Below are 25083 nucleotides of genomic sequence, written 5' to 3' on the forward strand. Positions count from 1 at the left end.
GCTGCATCCAGGACCAGGATCCAGATGAAGCTTAGGGCACAGCGCTGGAGGTAATGAGTTTCAGGAACACAGGGCCATTACTACACAGAGCAATATAACTTATGATTGTTGATGAGAAACAAATAATACACAGTGATCAAAATGTAAAATGTTAAACTTAATTGGCATCATATATGTACATATAGTTATGAAAGAAAAGTCAAAAATGTATTTTTGCTAAGGTTTTAGTCTGTTTTAGCCCTAAGAAATGTCTGTGGAAATGAAAAAAACTTTTTTAGAGGGTCATTTCTCACAGACTCTTCTTAAAGTGAAAAGAGAGAGAATCTTAGCAAAAGGAAAGTATTTCATTGCATAATTATATACCCCTAGAAATCATCGTTCTAAATGACTATATGCATTGCAAATATAATTCAGTTCAAAAATAGTTTAGTTGATTTCATAAATAATTGATGCCTGACTTACAATGGTGATATAACATGTAAAGCACATATGTATATTACACCTATTTTTTTCTAGGAGCAACTTAGCATCTTTTTTTCATTTATGTTCCTTTTTATGGAATATGTGTAAAGCTTCTCAGTTTTTACAAAGGTTCACATCATGACTATCTGGACACAGGGACCAAAAATAGCATTGGGCGGGAGAAGAGGGAGAGAGAAGGGAAGGGATAAAAGATAAGGCAAAACTTGAAAATCCCATGAATAATTGTGTCTGAAAAAGGCCCAAAGCATGAATTGCAGCTGTATGTTTAACAATAATATAGTTATGAATATTAATATGAATAACCATGTGAACTCCAACAGTTGTGTTCTTGACAACCTGAGCATGGAACTAATGATATTTTAAATATGATAAATTTTGCTGAAATGAGTGATTGTCTCATTTGTGTGTGTGTGTGTGTGTGTGTATGAATATATTGAGTTTTAAAGTGGACTGAATGTGTAACTTGGCATTTTAATATTTATTTTTATTTTTTTGCACTTGGAACTAACCCTGTTTCATAAAGTCAAATTTTAAATTAAATTAAAAAATGAGAGATATTTTTTTAATTGGTAGACTGCGTTGAGGCATACTATTGCTCCCACCTGCTGTCAAAAATCTGTATAGAATATTTCTGGCCTATTTCCTCCTAAAAAGTTTGCAAAAAATGTGACAGTTTGGCTGGAGGTGGGGTGTGTTCCTTTGCTAGTGTGAATCTTCTCTCCAGATTCAACTGATTGATTCTGATGTAAAGTTAGATACTACATTCGTTGTCAAAAGTATACTTTGTCAATGAAAAAGGATCTGTTAAACAGCAAGGTATAGCCCAGAAAAGGAAGCCACCAGAAAGTCACACTACTTGCTAATGTACTTTGGCGGGAGGGAGGGAGAGTTTGGGTTAATTGAAGAATTTTCCCGAACCTTATTACCTAAGCTACTTTATCCTTGTTTTCAAAAGACCGGCTACTCATTGTAACCCAGCATTTGCCACTTGTCAGTTTTACATGCTATCTTATAGTCTGAGATTAAGCATATGAATGATTCTGCTGTGTTTGTGCGTGCATGTGTCTGCACACATGTGTGGGTGTGTAAGGATGGATGTGTGCGTGTGTGTGTGTGTATGTGGCCACCTCTTCACCTAAAAGCTTCAGAGCAGCTAGAAAATCAAAGTAATAACTGGTGTTGATTATGATGCACAGATATACATCATGATAACAGAAAAGAAACATACAGTTGGGTGTGGAACATACCTGTGCTCGCTACACAACACGTTAATGGGTATGCGGTGCAGTGAGTGGGCCAGCACTGGGTTCAAACCTCCCCTCTCCCACTCAGATAGTGTTTTGGGTAAACTGTTGAATGTCTCTGGGCTGTATTATAAAATGGTGAAGCTACTAACCTTCTTGGATTGGTGACTAAACATAAATGATATCCTAAATAAGAAATAAAAACAGAGTACTTGCTTACAGGAAATGATTGTTAAATATTAACGTCCTTTCTCCTTTCCCTTTTAAATGCTCAGGGATAGAGAGTGAATCAAATGCGTATTAACATTTCTGCCCACTAAAGAGTGTACTCATGATATATAAATGAAAAAGCAGCATTCTAAAATGAACATAAAATTTGTTCTTATGTTACAATATTGACTGAAGAATAAATTTTTTTTTCTGTTTGCAAAATTATATGTAATGAGTATATTCCTTTATTTTTTAAAAGATTTTATTTATTTATTTGAGAGGGTGAGAGAGAGAGAGCACAGAGGGAGAGGAAGAAGCAGGCTCCCCACTGAGCCGGTAGTCCTTAGTGGGACTCAAACCCAGGATCCTGAGATCATGACCTGAGCCGCAGGCAGATGCTTAACTGACTGAACCACCCGGGTGCCCTGTATATGACTTTTATTATCAGAAAAATTAAGAGATGGTATTGCACTGCTCTGCACAAAGATTCAGCATGCAACAGCCCCTGCCCTCACACAAGTTGAGAGTCAGAGGACAGCAAGGACATGGGAAGAGATGGGGGCCCGCGCCGCACCTCAGACCACACTCCTGCTTCCCACACAGTCATGCAGTCCTGGCCCTCACAGCGCTGGGCAGAGGCAGGCTTAGGTCCCGCACAGTCCCTCTCCCGGGCCCTGATCAGAGTCCCGTTGCTCATTTGTTGGGTACATGCCACTTGTCTGCTCTGCGTGCCTTTCCCACAAGTCCGTGAGCAGGGGGTCCATTCCGTCATCATCCATCTAAAAGTAAAGCAAGAACCACTGAAACTGGTTGAAAGATACCAATCCATTGTGTATCTTGTCATGTCTGAAGTCAAAATTTGCACAGTGACTTCTACCTTGTTTTTTTTCCTTCTTCTTTCTTTCTTTCATTTTTTAAAATAGTTTTCTCTAAAACACATGTGTTTTCTCTCACTTTGAGTTCTCGGTATTTCGAATCTCTGTCTTAAAATCTCACAGACTTAGATTTGGTCCGCGCCATACTCCATGCTCTTCCTGTTACAGCTTATCACACTGGCCACACTGAGAAACCCAGTAAGTACCCAACTGCTAACACATAGAAGTTATTCCTGTTCTTTGTGTTTTAAGTCTTCACAATAATTCCAAGTGTTAGCGGTTACGACTATCGTGGCCTTTTACGGAGAGGGAAACCAAGGCAAGGGGAGATTTTTTAGCAACTTACCAAGGGTCACAAGGTTGTAGAGTCAGAAATTGCAAGGAGGCTGCAGATGACCTCACCGTGAGACAAACAGAGATATGAGCAAGGTAACAGAGCCCTGTCCCTGAGAATGACCCTCTTACCTGGGGGAAGCAATCGTTAGTACATCAACAATGGCTTGCAACAAGATTCCTGGGTCTGGTCCATATCCTCCGGATAAAGCTATGGAAGCTTCCTCCAGTTGGCTTCTATGTAGTGGCCATGGAATCAAGACACTGGAGGCCAGTGACTAAACATGAAGCGACCTCATTTCAGAGGTCCTCAAGAACTCCAAATCTTTTTCTTGAATTTCACTGATTCAGTGATTCTGCCAATACATAGGCATTTTAACACCTAGATGGACATCCTTTCCTCAAACAATCCTCAGGGAAGTGGTACATATCTACGAACACTTTCATTTCTAATGAGTTGGGATATCGCCTAAGGACCACTAATGTAAACACCTCCCCAAATTTATTTTGGGAAGAAACAAGACCTGTGCCAGAAAATTGACTCGTGAAATCTGTATGGTTCTTGTCAGTAAAACATTCTCTGCATTCCCCATTATTAGGTCAACCCTATAGCGGGGGAATCCAAATCTACCCCAAACTACCTGCACAATCCTATTTCAGCTCAGTGCAGGGCAGTCAAAGTCCTGAGCTTAATTCTGGGTTCCTTACTAGCTATGCACATTCACAGTACAATACTCACAGCTGTGAAGTTTCCATCTTGTCCTTTGTAGAAGTGTTTATTATTATACTGTCTGCTATACAATAGGGACTCAGTATATAGTATATACTATGTATGTTACAGTATATTTATAGGTAATTTATACTAACTCATTTCTCTAGCTTCATCTCTCATTTGTTTGGAAAAGAAACCATATGCTCAGCTTGCTCCTCAAACTCTTTCTATTTTCACCACATGGTACCTGTTTAGGGAGTGTCAACTGCCTGGATTCTTGACAGCCAGTTCCAAGTCCCTTCCTCCATCCAACCTACAACAACTGTGCTCTCCTTTGCCCTCTGGCATCTGGCCTGTGGCTCTCACATAGCATTTGTTAGATATTCCCTAGGGAAGTGGAGGTGTTCACATTCTCCCTACAAACTTTGCCCTTCTTCTCCTGATTAGTATATGAACTCTTCAAAGGCAGAGATCAAGGTCTTATACTTCTTTGCATCCATGACACATTGCATACAATAGTGTGTCATTAAACATTTCTCAAATTGGTATTTGTGTCTATGTTTTACAGAAATAGCATCGATTTCTCCAAATTTCCTTAAGTCCAAATGTTCCTGGCAATAATCCAAAGTTTGGAAAGTCACATCACATACAATCTAGTTTACTCATCTGTACAATGGCTTAATTCTAAATGATTCTATGCTTCTATTTCTGAAAAGGAAAAAAAAAATCCTGATAACATTTGCATTTTAGTATTCCCTCTAATAAAGTTCTTGTCCCTGGTCTATCAAGTATGATGCTGATCTACCATTTTGCTTGGCATTCCCCTAGTGGATTTTTTTTTTTAAAGATTTTATTTATTTATTTGCCAGAGAGAGAAAGCAAGAGGGTGAGCACAAGCAGGGAGAACAGCGGGCAGGGGCAGAAGCAGGCTCCCTGCTGAGCAAGGAGCCAGATGTGGGACTTGATCCCAGGACCCTGGCATCATGACCTGAGCCGGCGGCAGATGCTTAATGGACTGAGCCACCCAGGCATCCTTCCCCTAGTGGATTTTTCCTAAAGTATTTATCTTCCAAATTTATTTAGTTTCTGATTCATCTTTCTACATGAAGATACACAGGTTATAAGCACAATTTAAACCCATGTACGTACTTTTCCCTCCAATTATGGAACCACAAGTATTTGTAATTTCATGGAATCCCATATTTTTTTAAATAAAATAAATGTTTAGAGATCTTCAGTATAATGATAAAAGTAACTTTTTCTTTTTTTAAAAAAATTATTTATTTATTTATTTGAGAGAGAGAGAAAGAGAGAGAGCTTGTGCATACAAGCATGAGCCAGGGGGAGCAGGGTGGGAACAGGGAGATAGTCTCTAGTAAACTTAGAGCTGAGCATGGAGCCCAGTATGAGGCTCTACCACATGGCCCTGAGGTCTTGACCTGAACAGAAACCAAGAGTGGGACACTTACTCCACTGAGCCATCCAGGTGCCCCAAAAGTTGCTTTTTCCATTCCTTGTGAAAGTTCCTCAAAAATAAGCATAGAATGTAAAACATATTCCAATAAAGCCCTTTGTATTTTAGAATTAATCTAATTTGGAATTATCCCATTTTCTTATCTTTAAGATTCCTTCTTCCAAAGCTATTTACTAGTGCATTGATATATTTTGTATTTGGCACATAGAGTCCCATCAGTCTACTTAATGACTTTTTCAATACAAATGGAAGTAAGAATGTTTCTTGCTAGGGTAGGGAAAAAGAAGAGGCAGGAAAACTAAAGGTTATGTTATGCCAATAAGTCACAGAAAGTTTTCCTCCATGAGCCCTAATAATTGCTCATGTCCATTTCTTACTTTTCAGTATTTTAGTTAACCTCACTGACATTGCTTCTTGGTGGTTTGCAATATATTGACTTCTTTTCCAAGAGAAGGAAGATAATAATCTCTAACAAAAAAGACATCCAGTGTCCAGCTGCAAAAATTTCTCACTCAGAAATGTAGTGACCTTTCAAAACTATTCATTTTACCAAGTCTAATATTAGCAAGGCAGTTTCCCACAAGATAGTTGAGGTCAGTGATGAACAATAAATGGTGTGTATTGTACATTCTGATCCTCTACAGACCAAGTTAGGAAGTGACAAATATGCTCTAGTCCTCAAATCCAAGTCCTCCAGGATTCCTGATAAATCAGAAAAAGGCAATGCTCTTTCCTCCAAATGGAAAAATTATATGGTATATGAAACAAATGGTGTTTTGAAATATTTTAGCAAATTGTTTAACACAAGATAAATTAGCATTTTAATATCTATTAAAAGAGATAAAGAAAAAGATAATTCTTAGGAATGGTAAGAACAAAAATGATCCTGGTTCTTTAGCTGATGGGGCAAAGGCCAAAACCCTGCTTTTAAATCTCTCCAGCCCTGAACAGAAAGGAGTCAAAGATCTGACTGCAGGTACCAATAATTCCCTACATCACTTTTCCTGTTGATTACTACATCGCCTTAGAAAAAAGCTTAATTAGTTCATTTTACTTATGAAGTTAGCCAAAAAGCAGACAGCGAGGTAGGTGGAATGGGAATAACATTACTAAGAGTCTGCTAATGTGCTTTTATCTTTTTGAACATCCTTTCACATATCATTCTTCTGCCCTGTTCCTTAGAAGGACAGGGGGGCTGGGGAGGGACAAGAATATTGGAGTAGGAACACAAAGGAAAGAAAAAGTTGATAATCAGCTTTTGTTACCTTAAATACACCAAATCTATAGAAAAACAAGCCTTGGAATTTCAGCATTGGAGAGGAAGAAAGGATTTTCCAAATTCTTTTAAGCTCTCATTAACATAGCATGAGCTGGATCTGAAGGGCTTAAAAACTGAGTTTTGCAATAAACCAGAAACAAAGGGAACTTAGGATCAGTGCTACATCAGAGGTGGGGAGGGCAGAGGGGACCGGGAAGCCAGAAGAACCCAGCATTAGCCTGGATGACACTAATTCCCAAAGAGATTAAGACAGAAAGGTTTAAATATAGTCAATTGGCAACTTTGTTCCTCCTCCCTCTATACTTACTCACTGTGGTAGAGCGTCAGAAAGAATATTCTATTAGTTACAAATGAGCACAAAGCTACAGATTCTTTGCACATCTGAGATGCAGGACAGGCAAATCCACTGCAATTCCAAGGCAGGAGCCATTGAGAGAGGAGCTCAGTCTTTGTGTGGCTCCCTGGGAACTCACTACTACAGTCTTACTCACCGAGCCTAAACAGATCTCTGAGTGTCAAGACTCAACAGACGTCCCTACCCCTAGATTCTAGAGGAATGAATGCAGGCTCATACTCTTTTCATTATTCTATCTCTGAAAGCTTTTAGGACTTTTGACGCTGGGGTCAGTCCCACTGAAGCCCATTAATTTTTATATGAAGCACATGGATTTTCAAGGAGCCCTATGATGGGAACCACTCCAAGCAGTCTTGCCCCTAGCTCACTTCCAAATTAGCCTCGGGTTTCCTCGTTTCTGCAGGTTACTAAGGCATAGTCGTCTTTCTACACCATTTTCAGCTGCTCAGCATTCCCATCTTACTTCCTACTCAAGAGTTTCTTGCCTACTTTGTAATCTTATACTCATTGCGGAAGTCACAGAAGACCAAAACAGCTGACTGTTCTGTAACTAGGACCCAGCATGGGAATCCAGTGGACAGAGGTCAGGAATGGTGCAGTCAGACTGGGAGCTCTGGGAGAGAAAGTGAGGAGGCAGCCTCGGGAACCAGGAGGACGACACTGTCCCTGGTGTCCTGGGAGGGTCTGGGTCCGAGCCAGTTCTGCTTTGGTATATATCATCCTTGGCAAGTTCTAACACATCATTTCAAAGAACTGGAGAACAACTAGTTAAATTCAACCCGTAACAGATTTTTGAAGAAGTGACCAACAGATTATCACATAATTTTAATTATACCTCATCTGTCCCACTTAGTTGTTTTCACGCTGTGGAGAACACAATGAAAGTGGAGGGAAATCCTAGCTTGCCTTGCTGCTTTTATTCTCTTTCCATTCAGGCAATGATCTGTCTTTCCTAGACCTTGCCTGTCTAAAACCCTGAATTGTGGTACATATTCCTTTGCACTGTCTTTAGGAAAAAGTGAGTTTGTTAATATTTTGAGTATGTTTTGAATGCTAGTAACTGAGTGGTCACGTGGAGCTTTCACAGTGGGTGGGACACGGTTACCTTGTTTGGCACGGCTGTTCATGGCACTTGCGAATCTGTGGCTCAGGCTTGGTTAAGTATTTGCACTTCTTGCTGTCCACGATGCTGATGTTTTTGTTCATAATTTTTGTGCAAGACACCGTTGTCTTCCTTTCTCCTGCAAAGAGCAAACAAACAAACAAACAACAACAACAAAAAAACCACAAAAAGAAATTATAGGTCTTTATGTAAATGGTTTAGAGGATATGCATAGGCTTGTTGTAATTTTCAGACTTCAGAAGGAATTTTAAGTTAGATTGATGAATATATTACTTATCATTTACATAAAAATATATCTCTAGGCTTAAGGAAGATAAATGGTTATTTTTTCCTCATTAGAAATTAAGTGGCAGAGAATCTGAGTGGCTCAGTCGGTTGAGTGTCTGACTCTTCATTTTTTTTTTTAAGATTTTATTTATTTGACAGAGATCACAAGTAGGCAGAGAGACAGGCAGGTGGGGGTGGGGAAGCAGGCTCCCTGCTGAGCAGAAAGCCCAATGCAGGACTCGATCCCAGAACCCTGGGATCATAACCTGACCAGAAGGCATAGACTTTAACCCACTGAGCCACCCTGGTGCCCCAAGTGTCCAACTCTTGATTTCAGGGTCATGATCTCAAGGTCCTGGGATCAAGCCCTTTGTCAGGCTCTGCACTCAGAACAGAATCTGCTGGAGATTCTCTCATTCCCTCTCCCTCTGCCCTTCCGCAGCTGGCACATGTGCGTGCATGCTCTCTCTAATATAAACAAATAAATCTTAAAAAAATAAAAATAATAAATAACAAGTTTTATATTCCCAAGGGATTGTGGCAGCATAAGTTGCCAAGACATTAATTAAATTTGTTAGTAAGGACTATGCCATCTTTTAGCATTAAGTGGTGGAAAGCTGTAATTTGCAACCTGTATGCCTTCATGACAGCACATTCTAGAAATCCTCATTCCCTGTTTATTGTGACATGCTCTAAGAAAAGCCATGGGACTCCTGGTATTTTTCACCAGATTTCAAAAAAATGGCTTTTCTACTTTGTTAGGATAAACTCTGATTACAGGAGGTAAAAATGATGACTTGCATGGTGTATTTATTTTTATCTGGGTGCTTTATGTACACTTACTTGACAAGATTTTTATCTTCCACCTAAAGAGCCTATTACACATGTGCTAATTCTCTTTCTCTACAAGAGTCTAAATATCTATATAAGATTTCATAATCTAATTTAACTGATTGGCATTATGAAGTAATTAAATCAACAAACAATTTTAAAGCCAGATGGGTCATGAAGGACTAGGAAAATAATCACAAGTCTTTTGGGTCTCTTCTGCAAGGCCATTAGTTAGGGTCCGATGACTGCCATGCCATGATAATTAGGAAGCTCAGAGTATTCATGCCGGTTGTGCCAAATATCACAGCCGGGGCTGGTAGCAGAGAAGTCACTCTGTCATCTAATTAACAGAGCGGGAAGGCTGGTGTCAAGAAAGAAGGAAAGAAAATGTAGAGAGAGGGCTACTTTGAATAGTTTTTATGTATCTTCTGCTCTGACCTGAATGGGGGATGGGAAGAAGCAACAGGGTGAAGAAGGCAGAAGAGCAGGTATAGGTTTAGGACCTTTCCTTCCTTTGCCGCTCAACAACACTGGGGCACAGTCCCAGGACAATTTGTAGCCTACAAAAAAATGACTACCTCTCTCCTTTCTTTCTTCCTCGCCATGTGTGTGTAGTAACTAATAATCATAACTCTGATTATTGCATACTATGTTATTGAAACCACTTAGTTTTATCTTCAGTTGTATCTTCTAGCACAGGCAGCACAATGTTGGCCAATTATGCCCTATATGGAGAATTCCAGGTCTGGTGCAATGCAACTTATTCTATGGGTGCTCAACTGAGACAACAGAGTTCCAGGTAGGTAAAGGGTCTTTTCCCAGATTGGCAAAAAGAACGGAGGCTGAATTGTAGGACTTTATGGCTAGTTGCTTACGTAAATGAACATCTCCGCTTGGAAGTCCTCTAAGCCTGCTCTGTGCACCCCACACAGTCAGGCAAGCTGATGGGAACTGGCAGAGAAGAGGCCACATTTCATGCCCGGGGTAAATACTTAGGGGCTGCCCAGGTTCTTCCCTGGTCTGTCAAGAAGGGGAGGAGTGTGGCATTAAATTTTACGCATAAGAAGTGTTCAATACCTACCAATTTCAGTTTTTAAATAAACTGCAGAAAAAACAGACAAGGCTTATGTTAATTCTTTCACAGAGAAAAACCAGCCTCACGAGGTAATGAGTTACTTAAGTGTAAAAAATTGGGACCAGGATTTTGGTTAACTTCCTCCTAGTTTCCTACATTCCAGGGGCTCCCTTATGACCCAGTGCACATACTAAATAGATATTGTAAAAATTCTTTATAATGTTAACAGATGTTCAGTACAACTTCTACATTCTGATGATGCCTACTTTAAAGGAGGATTAACATATGCATTATTCTCATCAAATATAAATGTTAGCTCTAACATCTAATTTAACACCTTCCAGTTCATAAAACACTCTTTTGCATTATAGATGGAATTGCCTAAACTAACTTAAATAGTGGTTTTCCTGCCAACTACACTACAAAAAATGACCAACAGACATTATCCAGAAACGTTTTGCTGAACATATAGGTAGTCATGAGGTGAATAACTCAGGACTAATTACACAGCATTTTTTAATGAAAATATATAACTTTGGTTACTACCCTAGAGCTAACATGTTAAGCTCTTGAAAAAAATCCTTTTAAGTGTAAGTGTTGATATGTCAAAAGAGACACAGATACCTGTGTTGTTTCAGGAATCACCTTGGTGTTCTAAGAAAGTAGAGAGGCATCTGATTGTGAATTGGAACTTCTCCATCCACAGTGTAGCAAGGAAGTTCACATCACACATGTTTTAGCTGATAGGATAAGCCTGGCTCTACTTTTTAAAAATTTCATTGAATGAAAACAACAGAATTGGAGGGACGAAACCTATTGCCCATCTACAGGCACACCATGCCTATGAAAATACAACTAGATTATAAAGACATATGGAAATGTTATTGTTTGACTTTTTTCTTTTATATATTTTATGTTCCAGCCAACACAGGAAATTTCCTTTCTAGCATCTAGGAGCAGTATTTACAATGCATCCAATATTGTGGAACCTAGGGACGGGCAGAGAGTGATGAAGTACTGGCTTTCTGCCTGAACCAGGAGTAGCTGCATGCTGTTGACAGTGTATTATTTGCTTTATGGCAATTAACTTCACCTCAGGGTCATTCCCATTAAATAAGTATTGGGGAAATCAGTTTTGATGTTCTGAATACAATTAGGAATAAAAGAACATAACCATTATGCAATTGGTCTCATTATCGAGTAATGGGCACAATCTGAAAACGAAGGGTGATTTTTATGCATTGACTCTTTTGTTGTTCTCTGAAGATACTTGATGAAGACTAGATATTAGAGATGGGGTGCCTTCTTTTCCAGTCTCAGATAAAGCTGTTATTTTTTTCTGTGCTCTGTATTTAACCCCAAGAAATGGATATTTTTAATAAAAATATGTTCTAGCCACGTAGATCACATTTCTCAAACTGGCATCATAAATACAGAAACATGTTCTTGGGAGTGTGTTCATTGTTTCAATAGACAGCATTGAAATCCCCTCTATCTTAATGGACACCACAAATTTTAAATAAAATTCTGAACCTCTATAGGATGAAGACTATATATATATTCATTTGTCTTTATAATTTTCCCTCGAATTATGTATTTCTTTATTTTCTATCAAACTAACAATAGCCAGCAAATAAGTGAAACCCAAGTAACTGTTTTTTAATGAGGATGATGGGCTTTTTTCTGAGCACTTCCTAGAAATATGTAAAATGCAGGTTTTTTTAAAGCATACATATTTTAACTTGGACGTCTTCCAAAATTATGCATGCCATATAATTCTTAGCCATTTTTTTTGATATTTCTATAAAAATTTTCCCTCAGGACTTAGGTTTAATGTTAAATTACTATTTCATCCTTTTTAGTGAAAATATTTTTATTTTGTATTGTTTACAACACCCAATATATAACCCCACCTGACCTTATCATTTTCATGCACATAAACAGTTTAATAGTATCCCATAACTTTCAAGACAAATTTCACTCGAGTGCTAGCATAACACTCAGGAATCTTCATGCACTAACTTCTTTCTATAAATAAGTGAAAAAAGGGCCAAAGTATCTCTCATTCCTTGATCCTCATATTTTGAACACTAGAAATAAACACTCTCATAAACCTCAGTGCCTTTGCATGTATGCATATCCCTGGAATAATTTCTACATCTTCCCATATCACTCTGCACAGTGACTTTATTATTAGCTGATGCCTACTAAATGAACAGTGAATCTTCTAAAAGCAGAAAGCACTCATCATTGGGCCACTCAGAAATAGTGAATGCATAGAAGGCATTGGTAAAGGAATCAACGAGTGAAGTACAAGAATGTAAGTCAAGGCCAAAGTGCTTTCTGTTCTAAGAGGTTCATGTCAAGACTATTTCCTAAAATGGTGAAAACCATTTGCAAAACAAATGACCAATTACAGGGGATAGTTATCTATGGCATTTTCAGCTAATGAATTAGGTACATATTAAAACTCAAGTTTATAAAGAGTTTGCATTAATATAAAAATGTTCTTATTAAAGAAAGTAGAATTTAAAACTGTATTAAATATTACTGAAATGAAATAATGTGGAGAAAAAATATATTTTGGTGCATTTTCATCAGGTAATAATGTTTATTATGGTGTAGGCAATGGCAATATGCCTTTAAAATGGACAATGGAAACAAACCGTGCTGGCAAAATGATAGGGGGTGTGTCCTCCTCGGATATGTCCCCTCATCTTGGACCTAAAGGCTTGGATCCTCCTTAGAATCTGTTCATGCACAAGGAAACCCATGTCTAAAGGATATCACAATATAAGGCCAACAAAGTGAGGGTCTTCAGCTGGTTGGGTCTGGACTAAAGGGAAGAATGTGGGATGTTGGCTTATTTCTTCCCTTTTCAAACTGTATCTATTTAGATTTCCTAGAAGCATGCTATTCATTTATTTCAAAAAAGATTACTGAATTTTGGGTCTCTTACTCTAGGTTTATATCACTAATCTCTTCACCAGCTCAAAATAAACTCTAGAGTAATACAGTTACTATATGCTGTACTGTGAAACGCTAATTCAACGCACGACACTCAGATACCATGAAATGATAAGTTTTAAATGCCTCTGAAGACCAGGATCACTTAAAACAGGTCTTTCATGTCAAAAAGAACTTTATCCGGTGAACCATACTTCTGAGGTGCCAAAATAAATTTAAAACATCCCTTCAAAGAGTTTTTAGATGCTTTAGAACACCAATGCAAAATAAATATTTATTTCCCAAATACATTTTAAGCCATTTGAAAGTAAAAGGACTAATTTAAATGGCCAATGCTAAAATACGGAATGATATATATCCTTTCAAATCATTCTAAAACTATCATTAGAATGTGAGAAGACAGTGCCAAAAAGATTGCATATGTTATACTGTTGGAAAAATTTTCCTAAGATCATCAACCTCCATTCGATATTTAAAAATATTCCTTCTGAAAGGCTTTTTCATATCTTACAATAACTGATACTAATAAAACTAATTCAAATGCAGTGAATTAACTTTAGTTCGGCTTTTCATTCTAAAAGAGTTTGCCATTCTGATGTTAAAGATTATTACAATAAAAATTTAGCTACATGAGAGTAGGTATCTTTTAAAAAAATTTCTTTTTCCCACTTATTGCAGGCAGTCTATGCCTTACAACAGAATCCAAAAAAATAACATGTCAAACATTGAAATCTTATACTGCTGTGTGGTATTTTATTTGCTCTTGCTTCATATAGTCTTGTGAAGTAAAATAGTGCTGATATGGAGTGCCTGGGTGGCTCAGTGGGTTAAGCCTCTGCTTTCAGCTCAGGTCATGATCCAAGGGTCCTGGGATCAAGCCCCACATCCCCTGCTTCCCCCTCCCCCTCTGCCTGCTTCTCTGCCTACTTGTGATCTCATTCTTTCTCTCTCTCTGTCAAATAAGTAAATAAAATCTTTAAAAAAAATAGTGCCATTATTCCTCTCTGCTGTTGAAGATAAATTTTGTATAAATCTGTTTCCAGTGTTCTGTGCTTTGAACTCACTTTCCTCGAATTCATGTATATGCTGAAAGATTACAAACTCTGGCTATAAAATGGACAATATGAAGTTAGAAGTGATGTGGTTCTCGAAATCCTGTTCATCCGCTTTATTTATGAACTGCAAAGGAAAATAATATCCAAAAGCCCAGAAATATTTTGGCACTGAAAGGAGTGTGTACCCTATTAATATTGTCAGAGATAATTGAAAACTGTTGACTAAACACAATGGAACAGATTTGAAAGAGAAGGTCTATTCAAGTGCAAATCATATAAAGGTTGTGTCTAATTAGGACTATTTTACAAAATAACCCATTTGAAATAAAAAATAGGGACATATCTAAATTTTTATCAAACAGATGAAATAAAACATCTCTCTGAATCCAAACAAAATTTATATGATCTCTAAGGAACATGCCCTATTTTGTGAAAAGAAATGACATGAAGCCTCTAAACTGCTTTGAAGGAAGTATGAGGCGTGAGGAGGAGAGATGATTTGAAGTTAGGAGTCCTGGATTCTAACGTGACCTCTACCCACACTGAGTATGTGGCCTTGAGAAGTCACTGAATCTGTATGCATTTAAATTTTCTTGTGTTAATAATTAAGCAGTTATGCTTCAAACTATCTAAAAGCCCTTCTGACTCTGGAACTTAAAAAATTTATAGCAAACCTTTGTTCATTAAAGTTTGGCAACTGGAAAAACATATTCTACGTTGTAAATAATGTGATTTTTGGGAAAAAAATGTGAATCCCCCAAATTTGTTTGTTCAAAATGAAGATTGATAAATTCTGTATGTTTACTTCTAATGTAGCTCCTATTAGACAGCAATTACAAAAGCAAGAAAAAAACGAGGCAAACAAAATTTATGGGGCAAACATTTTCCTGTCTAGACTTTAAATACAAACAGATAATTGCCTTTCAGTGCTATACCAAGAACTCAACCTTTTTATCACTCCATTTCCCCACAGCCCACCATTGGATGGGGGCTGGTCTTTCTTGTCTCAGTTATATTAAAAAGAAAATTCTAACCATATGGATTTTCATTTTCATTTTATCTATTTATTTTTAAAGATTTTATTTATTTATTTGACACAGAGAGAGAGAGAGCACAAGAAGGGGGAGCAGCAGGGAGAGGGAAAGGGAGAAGCAGACTCACTGAGCAGTAAGCTTGATGCGGAGTTCTATCTCAGGACCCCGGGGTCAGGACCTGAGCTGAAGGCAGACACTTAACCAACCTAGCCACCTAGTCGCCCAAGATTTTAATTTTAAATGTGTTTGTTTCCATTTGTGTTTTCGTTTTTTATTTAAATAGAGGATGTGAAGCAGGACCCCCTAAGTCAAATGGCCTCTGGCATCAGTGAAGAACAGGACTCTGAGGGTGTTTGCGAGGCTTAGGAGGAGGAGACAGGAAAGCAGAGGATTCCCATATCACTTGGCAATATGGGGGCCCAAGAGAAACCTGGCCTTTGAAAATGTCACCATGGAAAGGATGACAGATAACATTTTTTAAAAACTGCTAGAGTAATTTTGACATCCTTCTGCTGTAATTACTCTATATCCTCGGAGCGAAGTGTGTCCTATACACTCTCCTTCTCTCAATTTTCTTTTGAATCCACTTCATTTCATCTTTTTGAGGCAAAAGCTTCATTAAAATTATTTTTGACAAGGTCATCATTGACCTCTACATTTCAAATATAATAGATCTAATAAATATATTTAGATATGATAAATAAATCTAAAAATAAATAAATAAATCTTACAATAAAGGTATTTAAATGCAATAAACACATTTTAAAATATAATAAATATATTTAAATGTAATAGTCAATTTTCAGTCCACATTATTTTTGACTTTAAAGTTTTTGATGGAGATGATCATTCCTTCCTTCTTATAATACTTTCTCTCTTGCTTTACAGGAAAGCATTCTCTTCTGCCTGCCTCTCCTGTGTTGGTGGCTACTCATTTTAATCTGCTTTGCTGGTTTCTTCTCTCTCTGAAGTCTAAACGGTAGAGTGTTCCAAGGCTCAATCCTTTAGTAGCTTCTCTTTTTTTTCACTCACTTCTTATGTGACCTGATTTAGTCTCAGTGTTTGAAAATATCATCCATATATTTTCTATCTCTGACCTTCTCTCTTAGCTACTTAACTTATAGATCATACTTGATCACACTTAGATGTCCAAAAGGGATCTCAAAGTTCTGTTGGAAATCAAACTCTTTCCTAATCTTGCTGTCCCACAGGCTTTCCTAGGTAAGGTGATGGTGACTCCATCCTACCAGTTGCTTGGCCAAAACCATCACAGTCAATCCCTGGCATCTTTCTTTCTCTCACACTCCACATCTAGTCTTTCAACATATTCTATTAGTTCTACTTTCAAAAATATACAGAACCTGACCACTTCCCCCACCTCCTCTGCTAACAATGGGGTCAGACTACAATCACCTCTTTCTTGGACTGCGGTAGTAACTTCTTAACTGATCTCTTTACTTCTACTCTTCTCTTTTTTCCATCTACTCTCAATGCAGAAATGGAAATAACTTTTAAAAACATAAAACCAGAACAAATCACTCCTTTATTCAAATCCTCCAATGGTATCTCACATCACTCAATAAAGGAAGGTCATACTAACACTCTTACTACTCCTTGCTTTACTCCTGCCTCAGAGCCTTTGCCTGGGACTCGCTCTCACCAGATACCCTCATAGATGGTGCCCATCCGCATTCGCTGCAGATTTCAAATCAGTGTGATCTCCTCATTGAGACCTTTCGGATCATTATATTCTGCACCTACCCTCTCCCAACTCCCAACCCATATTTATTTCTCACTCTTGCTTAATTTTTATCATCACAATTTTATACTGTGTTACTTACTTATACTGTATATTTTCTGTTTCATTTTCCCCAAACACTCTTCCCCAAACACTAGTCTACTGTGTACTCTTTCCCCCCCTTGCTACAGCACACTTAGGGTATGTGTATCAATAGTTTCTTTGCCTAGAGAACAAAACTGATATTCCACTTCTGTACAAACTAGTTTATATTATACACATACATTATATTTACACATTATATATGTGTATATTATACATGTATATAAACAATATATATCATACATAAATATATAATATAAACATATAATATATAATGTGTGTAATATAAACTAGTTTGTTTTTGTTATATATACAGACATGTGTTATGAGTTTATATTATATATTATATATACTAGTTTATATTATATATTGTTATCTTATATCTTATATATTATATGTATATATGTATATGTACAATACATGATATATGTATACATTATATAATTATATGTTATTTATATTATATACTATATATACTAGTTTGTTTATATTATTTATGTATTATAAACCTGTATATATAATATACATGTAACATATATATGTACATTGCGTATCTATTATGTATATATTGTGCAACATAATATAAACATATACATACATACAATATGTTACATATATGTTATAAAACTAGTTTATATTATATATATGTTATATATAATATATAATATTTAAAAAATAATTTTCAATATGTAAATATTTTAAAATGATTTTAGAAGGAAGTTATTACTCAAGAGCTATGAAAAGTCTGTTATTAAGTGCAAAACACAAATGAAGTACTATGCTGCTGACATATGTGATAAAAAGGCAAGCTGGGAGCCCCATGCCCTGAGATCTTGCCTTGACCTAACTGGTTCTGAGAGTAAGTGATGATCTGTTTAATCTCTGGGACTCCAGAATTAAATGATTTGCTAATCTCACGTTTTATGCTGAAGCAATTTGGTTTTATTTACCTGCTAACTTCTAATAAAAAAAAATCTAAAATCTTTGAGTGAGATTTCAGGATACATCTCTATTTATTGAAAATAGCTGATGGACACTTTTGAAGAATCAAAATGGAGGAACAAGGGGCATTAAATTATTTTCTTCAGGTGCTCTGTCTTTTCAAACTAAGTATGCAAATGGCACAGAAGCAAGCCCGATGTTACTCTTTCATAGCACCTTTGTTTTTACTGCAGAGCTATAATTCTTGTAGGTAGATGTATCTGGAAGTTAGAACTTTGAAGATTCTATAAAAATAAAAAGTTAATACAGAAAGTAGATATAAAAGGACATATATACTGTGTGGTGCCTTGAGCAGCCCCTATAAACCAATACATTAATATTTATGCAAATAATGCAGTGATTAACTGTAAATGGACTTTCTTTAACTTAATTCATACACAGTTCAGGCATTTAGGCACCACATTTGTCACAAAAAACTTTCAGTTTCCAATCCTTTAAGGAGTATGGAATTTCAGACAAGGAGTTGCAAATGTGCCTTAATGATCAAGGATTAATCAGAAAATAGCTGCTGTTTTGATAAGATAAATGCTGGAAAATCCCTCACCTCCTCCACATGTGGCATCACAATCTTCCCAGCCTGTGTGTGTCCACATGAAAAGAGGTTCAGGTGCTTTTGAGCTCTGATTCTCTGGAAGAGGGTCTGATGGGATAGTGTATTCATAGTGAAGACCGTAATTCTGGTCCTGAAAAAGCAGCACCTATAATAAGCGAAAATGATAAAGGCAGCAAGGTTAGAGAGCATAGACAATGTGAAGTATAATACCAAGGATATGGATACCTTAAAATGTTTGTTGCATGGTGTGCATGCTCCTTTTATGTGTAGAATTGTGACATTACTGAAATCTTCAAAGTGACATACTTCTGCAAAGACTGGAGTTACACATTTAACCTCTGAGCTAAAGACATTGTGACAAATGGCCCACTTGAATGAGGTCGGAGATACCAGGTCATGGTTTTTCAAGTTGATGAACGAACCAGGCAGTTTCCCAAAGTATGATACATGTCGACAATGACTTTACTAGAGAGGAAAGGATTATCTATCCTATCTAACATCAAGATATAACCCACAATCTAACATCAAATGTAGCCTTTCCACTCATAAAACAGCACCATGGATAGTGAGTCCGTGTGTCAGTAGAGGAAGAGGATACAAGGCTGTGTGAATCACTTCACTCTCCAGAAGGTGGAGAACATCTAACTGACCAGAGGACAATGATATTTTACCAGGTTGCTTACTGTTAACTTTCAGTTTTGGCAAGATTATTAATTTTCCATTTGTAGGAAAGATCATTTCATTTGAAAAGAAATTTATGTTCAAATGAACTGTTAAATACTAACTTAACAATGGTACAGTTACGTACACATATGTCCAAAATGCGATAAACCATGAAAAGTATCTGAGAATGACTGAACTTTGGGCCACAATGCACTAACCCATAGCAGGGACTGTGTCTGTTTTGCTGTCCCCTGGTACCCAGAGCCAAGCTTAGGAATGCATGGGTAATAATCAGATCTATTTTAAGTGAAAGAAATAATGCCTGAAGTATATTCATTTTAAACGAAAGAACAAATGAGAATGTATGTTTCTTTATAAACACATTTGCAGAAAACATGTCAAACAATGCCATGGACTATTTCACTTCTATGAATCTGAGGATTCAGGAAAGCAATCTATGTAATACAATATCATGCATAAAAACATATCTAGATTTAAATTTTTCAAGAACTTTGAGGGGCACCTGGGTGACTCAGTTGGGTAAGCAACTGCCTTTGGCTCAGGTCATGATCCTGGAATCCAGGGATTGAGTTCCGCATTGGGCTCCCTGCTAGGCAGGGAGTCTGCTCCCTCCGACACTCCCCCCTCTCTCTCATTCTCTCTCTCTCTCTCAAATAAATAAATAAATAATCTTTAAAAAAAAAAAAAAACTTTGTTTGACATAAACCTCTATTAAGGTAGTTTTTTTTTTTTTTTAAGATTTTATTTATTTATTTGACAGAGAAAGAGATCACAAGTAGGCAGAAAGGGAGGCAGGAAGCGGGGAAGCAGGTTCCCCACTGAGCAAAGAGCCCGATGTGGGGCTCAATCCCAGGACTCTGATATCATGAGCTGAGCTGAAGGCAGAGGCTTAATCCACTGAGCCACCCAGGCACCCCACCATCAAGGTTGTTATAATGACAGGTAATTCTTCGTTAATGCTCAGTGTGGAAAACAGGACATGAATACAGGGTTAGTTTTCTTTGCTTCTTTATCTCAATACTCTGCTCAATATATCAACAGAAATGCTAAGATATATATTTTTATATGTGGATTTGGGAACTAATATAATGGAACTGTAAATCAGCTCTATCAACAATAAAAATAATAGTTTTCAAATTCACATATATATAACATACTGGGGTACTAATTCTAAGTACATCACAGTGCTTATTTTGGCCTTAAATATCTCATTTGATGTTGCCAGTTATAAACGACCTCCAGCTAAATAAGTTAAAAAAGAGAGAGACAGAGATTGACTTATCTCATTTATGGACATAACCAGACTATTACATAGTTTTTAAATTGATAAAAAGGACATAAATTATAGCTATTTGCCAACTTCTTTAACTTAATGAAAACACGTCTATTTTTCCTTGAAAAACTACCTTTTCATTGATAGAACTTTAGATTGTCCTTGAATACCTAACGCCACTTCAAATAAAGATATTGGCCACAAAATCATTAGCTCTTTCTTAAACCATTCGACTTTGGCAGTAGAGCTCTGCAAGAAGGAAAGTGTGACCGTGTTACCGTGGAGGGGCACACAGTGAAACATGGCAGCGAAAGGTATTGCCTTTCAAAGTTCAGTACCGGCTTTCAATCTGTAATAGTCATTAACGAAAAATATCTTAGAAGTGCAGTTTCCCTTGGATTACTGAATAAATCCAGGTCACATAGATGCCTTCTTTTAGACATAGTTCACTGATTTTAATTATGCTTCATGCTTCCAGGAAAAACCTTGGTAATTACCAGTCAGATTAAGGATTCTGCAGCAAGGAGACTCCCCGGCCCAGCACTGAGGTCTCACATACTGTATAAAGATTTTGAATTAGAGGCACCATAAAGAGCTCCCATCTTGTTCCATTAAAAAAAAAAAATGTAGGTTACATTCATATAAGGCAGGTCACCCGAAGGCCTTCTCTGCTAACCCCATCCTTAAAAATATGATTGTTGTTGATAATGTTGTTATTGTAAGTGACCCAATCATGGAAAGAGCCAAATATTGGTCATACAATGTTTGTTTAGTATTTTTTTTTTTTCTTTCTCCAGATGGCACAAGGCACAGAGTGGAGTTTCCAGTTCAAATCAAGGAATAGGATCCAAAGGAACCGTGAGGAGATGAAGAACACAATTATTGAAATATGTGTATACTTAGGATCCCACGTTGTCTACAGTAAAGAACTTAGATCTGAGCTTTCCATCAGGAGAGGCAGCATAAAGGACTGATTAACACCTGGTTTATTCACAGCTAAATAACTTCCTGGGAGACACTATGCACATTACTTAACTTTTTCATGCTGGGATTTTTTTTTTTTTTTTTTAATCTGTACACTGGAGAAATAATAATACACAGCACACAGGGTTTCCGTGAGGACTGAATGCTGTCATGAATGCTCATGAACAGTCTCTGGCTCAGTGTTCAGCGAATGGGATGTATTATCATTATGATGAAGATTTGGAGCAGAAGGTTCCCATGCATCTCCCTTTGCTCCCTTCATTCCTGTCAGTCAGGCCCACGAACACAGTTCTATAAAAAAACTGTGATCTGAAATGTGGTCGACAGTAGTGACATCAACTGGGAGCTGGTTAGAAATGCAGATCTCGGGTCCCTCCCAGACCAAACGAATCAGAATGTGCATTTTAATAAGAACCCTAGGTGATCTGCAGGCACATTCAGAAAGCAGGAAAAGCAAATGGGCTGATATGTGATTTGAACTCTGGCTCCCAGACCAGCAACACAGATGTCTCCAATTGAAGACAAATTCAACTCGAATTGTGCAGTGATATTAAATAATGTGGCACACCACACTCCAAATAAACAGTCAGTTGATCGTGTTTTAGAGTTGTTTTTATGTGTGGACTTAAGGAGGTGTTGAAGTGTCTGAATTTCAGACTCTGCCACTAGGATGGGGAACATGCCAGCTGTGCAGTCAGCCCTCAGGCTCCTGAGCCATTACTGCGGACTGCAAAGTTCAAGGTCAAGAGGAGCAGAGGAACCCGCCACCAGCTTGGAGGCAGAGCCTCACTGCTCCGCTTCCTTCATTCTTTGTCCTGCCTCATACCTACTCTTCTACTACACAGTGAAGGGGTATCATCCCGAAGATTCCAACTTTCATCCTTCTTTGCTGGAATCAATGCACCCAGTGAGAAAACAAAAGAGGGAAATCGGATATGTTGTTAGGTAAGTTTACCAAAGCTTTTCCCAGGGAAGGTATCATTTTATCAAAGGCATTTTATGCAGATTTAGAAAATGCCCATGCCATGGATGCTTGAAATGCTATGAGCTATCAGAGTATATAACACTGTCTTTACAGACACCTGCTCTTGCTAGTGAGTCATGAAGACGCTGCTGACAAAACTGCTCTTCTAGAAAAAAATGGGCTCCTTGTTGCCTGACAATTCCCTTCTACTCTGAGTCTGTGAATTAATTCCCTAAAATGTCTTGCCCTTCTTGCAATAACTTCTGGTTTTGACATCATGATTTAAAACACATTAAAATGAAAACCTAAACGCCCCTCCCCCTTCAATGATTTTAAATGTCTACCTGACAATTCAAACTTGGAAAAAAGATCAGAGAAGGTACAGTGGGAATGGCTTTGGACATGGAAGTTGATTATGCAATATTATCATTGATCCCTTCATACCAGGAGGTGTAAAGGTGACGTAGTAGGTCCTTTGGCAGAGATCTTCTCCCAGAGGCCTCGTCTTACATAATGGACAGTAGTGCCTGCTAAGTTGAAAGCTCCTGAGTGCTCAATCTTCCAGTCACTATTAATAGACTGCTTTCCAGCGTCTCGTAGAGCTAGAAAGAGGTTCAAAAATATTACGACAGCTGAACAAGTTAGCATCATTAATCAATATCCACTTCCCATGATTTAGTAGAAGCAGTTCACTTATTTCTAAGCTAACAGGTTAACACTCCCCGGTGTAAGACATGAGGCATCTCCTCCAAAGGGAAGAACACAGTTGGAGCACATGCCATGAGCTCACCTTCCCTCCTGGCACTGTCTACAGCTATGGTACCACGTTTTTTGTGGCCTCTTCCAACCTCCTTTGGACATGTGACATCTGTAACCCGTATTCTGCCCGCATAATGATTTGTTCTTTAACAAACTATTATCTTAAGACTATGTCTTAAGCCATAGTGTCCACCTGGCTGGTGCAGTCGGGAAAGCATGACTCGTGATCTTGGGGTGGTGAGTTTGAACTCCACTTTGGGTGTAGAGATTACCTAGGAATAAAAACTTAAAAAAAAAAAAAAAAGACTCTGTGTGTCTGTTGTCTATGTGGTAATCCTATGAAGGATGTTGACACTATATATTCTCTGTGTGTCATGCCACCCGAAAAAGTGATTAAAGAAAGGTCATTAAAAAGTATGTTAGTTAGCAAACAAATCAGGATGACAGACTTATTTTCATTACAAAACAATTCAAACATAAAATGTGTTTGTTTTATAAACAAAACTCAGGACCCTGGAATATCATGTTTGTGATTCACAAGAATGGAAGATAAATGCTAATTCTCATCTATAAACAGCCCTCACTTAAACGGGATTTTATGGAATAACTTTGTTTACCTACATGAATTTTTTCTCTTTTCTTTGATCTCATCTCTGCTACTATTTAAATAAGATTCATGACAAGGAAGTGAGATGTCAAAATTACCATTTTAAACTAAGGATTCCTTCTTACTTTGTTTCAAATGATTTTATTTGCCTAATTTAAACTTCCAGGCTCTTCCATATAAGTGAATTCTCATTCTAAGATACATCTACATGAGGATTTTTATGTCATAATGCTATCAAAATATTTTGAAAACTGAAGCCAGTAAATCTTCCTAAATATCATCAAAGCTAATCTCCATTTATTGACTATTTGAAGGTTTCCCAGTTTTTATATTATAGATAATGCTCAGATAAATACACTGTATACTAGCTCTATGTGTATCTGATTATTTCCCTTGGATAGATTCCCAGATTTGGAATTACAGAGCCAAATAAATAGAACATTTAAAGACTGAAAAAACAATCTCAAATTGATTTTCACAAAGGTTGCACCAATACAGGCTTGCATAATAACAGTCATTGAGAGTACCATTTTTGAATACCTTCTTAGAAGCCACTTTTTCATGTAAAACATTTCATCATGACTGAATAATTACTTATTAACCTATAAGGTATAAAGTAGGAAATACTCAAAGTCCTTGGACCTTCCAAAATTAACAATTATAAATATGTTTTCTGGTTTTATGGAATTTATAATCTAACTGGAATTTGCTGGAACCTGTGTGGGAAGAATGAAGAAAAACTTTGAACGACATCATTTCCTGAGGCTGGAAGCCAGGGCAAAAGAGAAATTGGAGAGAGAATATTCAGGACTGAGGGAGCTACAAATGGGAAGGTCTTAAAGGTCACAGCTTGGTGAGAATCAGAGAGCAAGTGTGCAGGACACCAGATGTACCGAAGTGAATCATGATGAGATGAGGCTGGAGAAGTAAGGGATCACTAGATCTTATGGACCTTGTTCATACTTTTAGGGCTTTTTTCCCTAAGAAAAAATACAAAGCTATGAAAGTTTTTGAACAATAGTGTATAGACATGGACTGCATGTGGGGTAAATTTGGATAGCAAAGACAGGAGATCATTGTAACCCAACAGAAAGTAACGG

At 37.4% G+C, this 25083-nt stretch overlaps 1 protein-coding gene across 1 annotated transcript in view; it reads right to left on the minus strand.

Moving 5' to 3' along the window:
- The window catches only part of ADAMTS19 (ADAM metallopeptidase with thrombospondin type 1 motif 19), a 244146-nt gene that overhangs the window by 22660 nt on the left and 196403 nt on the right, over window positions 1-25083 (minus strand). The window contains exons 17-20 of the mRNA XM_044228322.1: window positions 23062-23219; window positions 18704-18857; window positions 8071-8206; window positions 2512-2716 (exon numbers count right to left, since the gene is read on the minus strand). Coding sequence (XP_044084257.1) covers window positions 2512-2716; window positions 8071-8206; window positions 18704-18857; window positions 23062-23219 — 653 coding nt within the window. The remainder of the gene's footprint in view (window positions 1-2511; window positions 2717-8070; window positions 8207-18703; window positions 18858-23061; window positions 23220-25083) is intronic.

The sequence above is a fragment of the Neovison vison genome, chromosome 1 (assembly GCF_020171115.1).
Source record: "Neovison vison isolate M4711 chromosome 1, ASM_NN_V1, whole genome shotgun sequence".
Classification (NCBI taxonomy): domain Eukaryota; kingdom Metazoa; phylum Chordata; class Mammalia; order Carnivora; family Mustelidae; genus Neogale; species Neogale vison.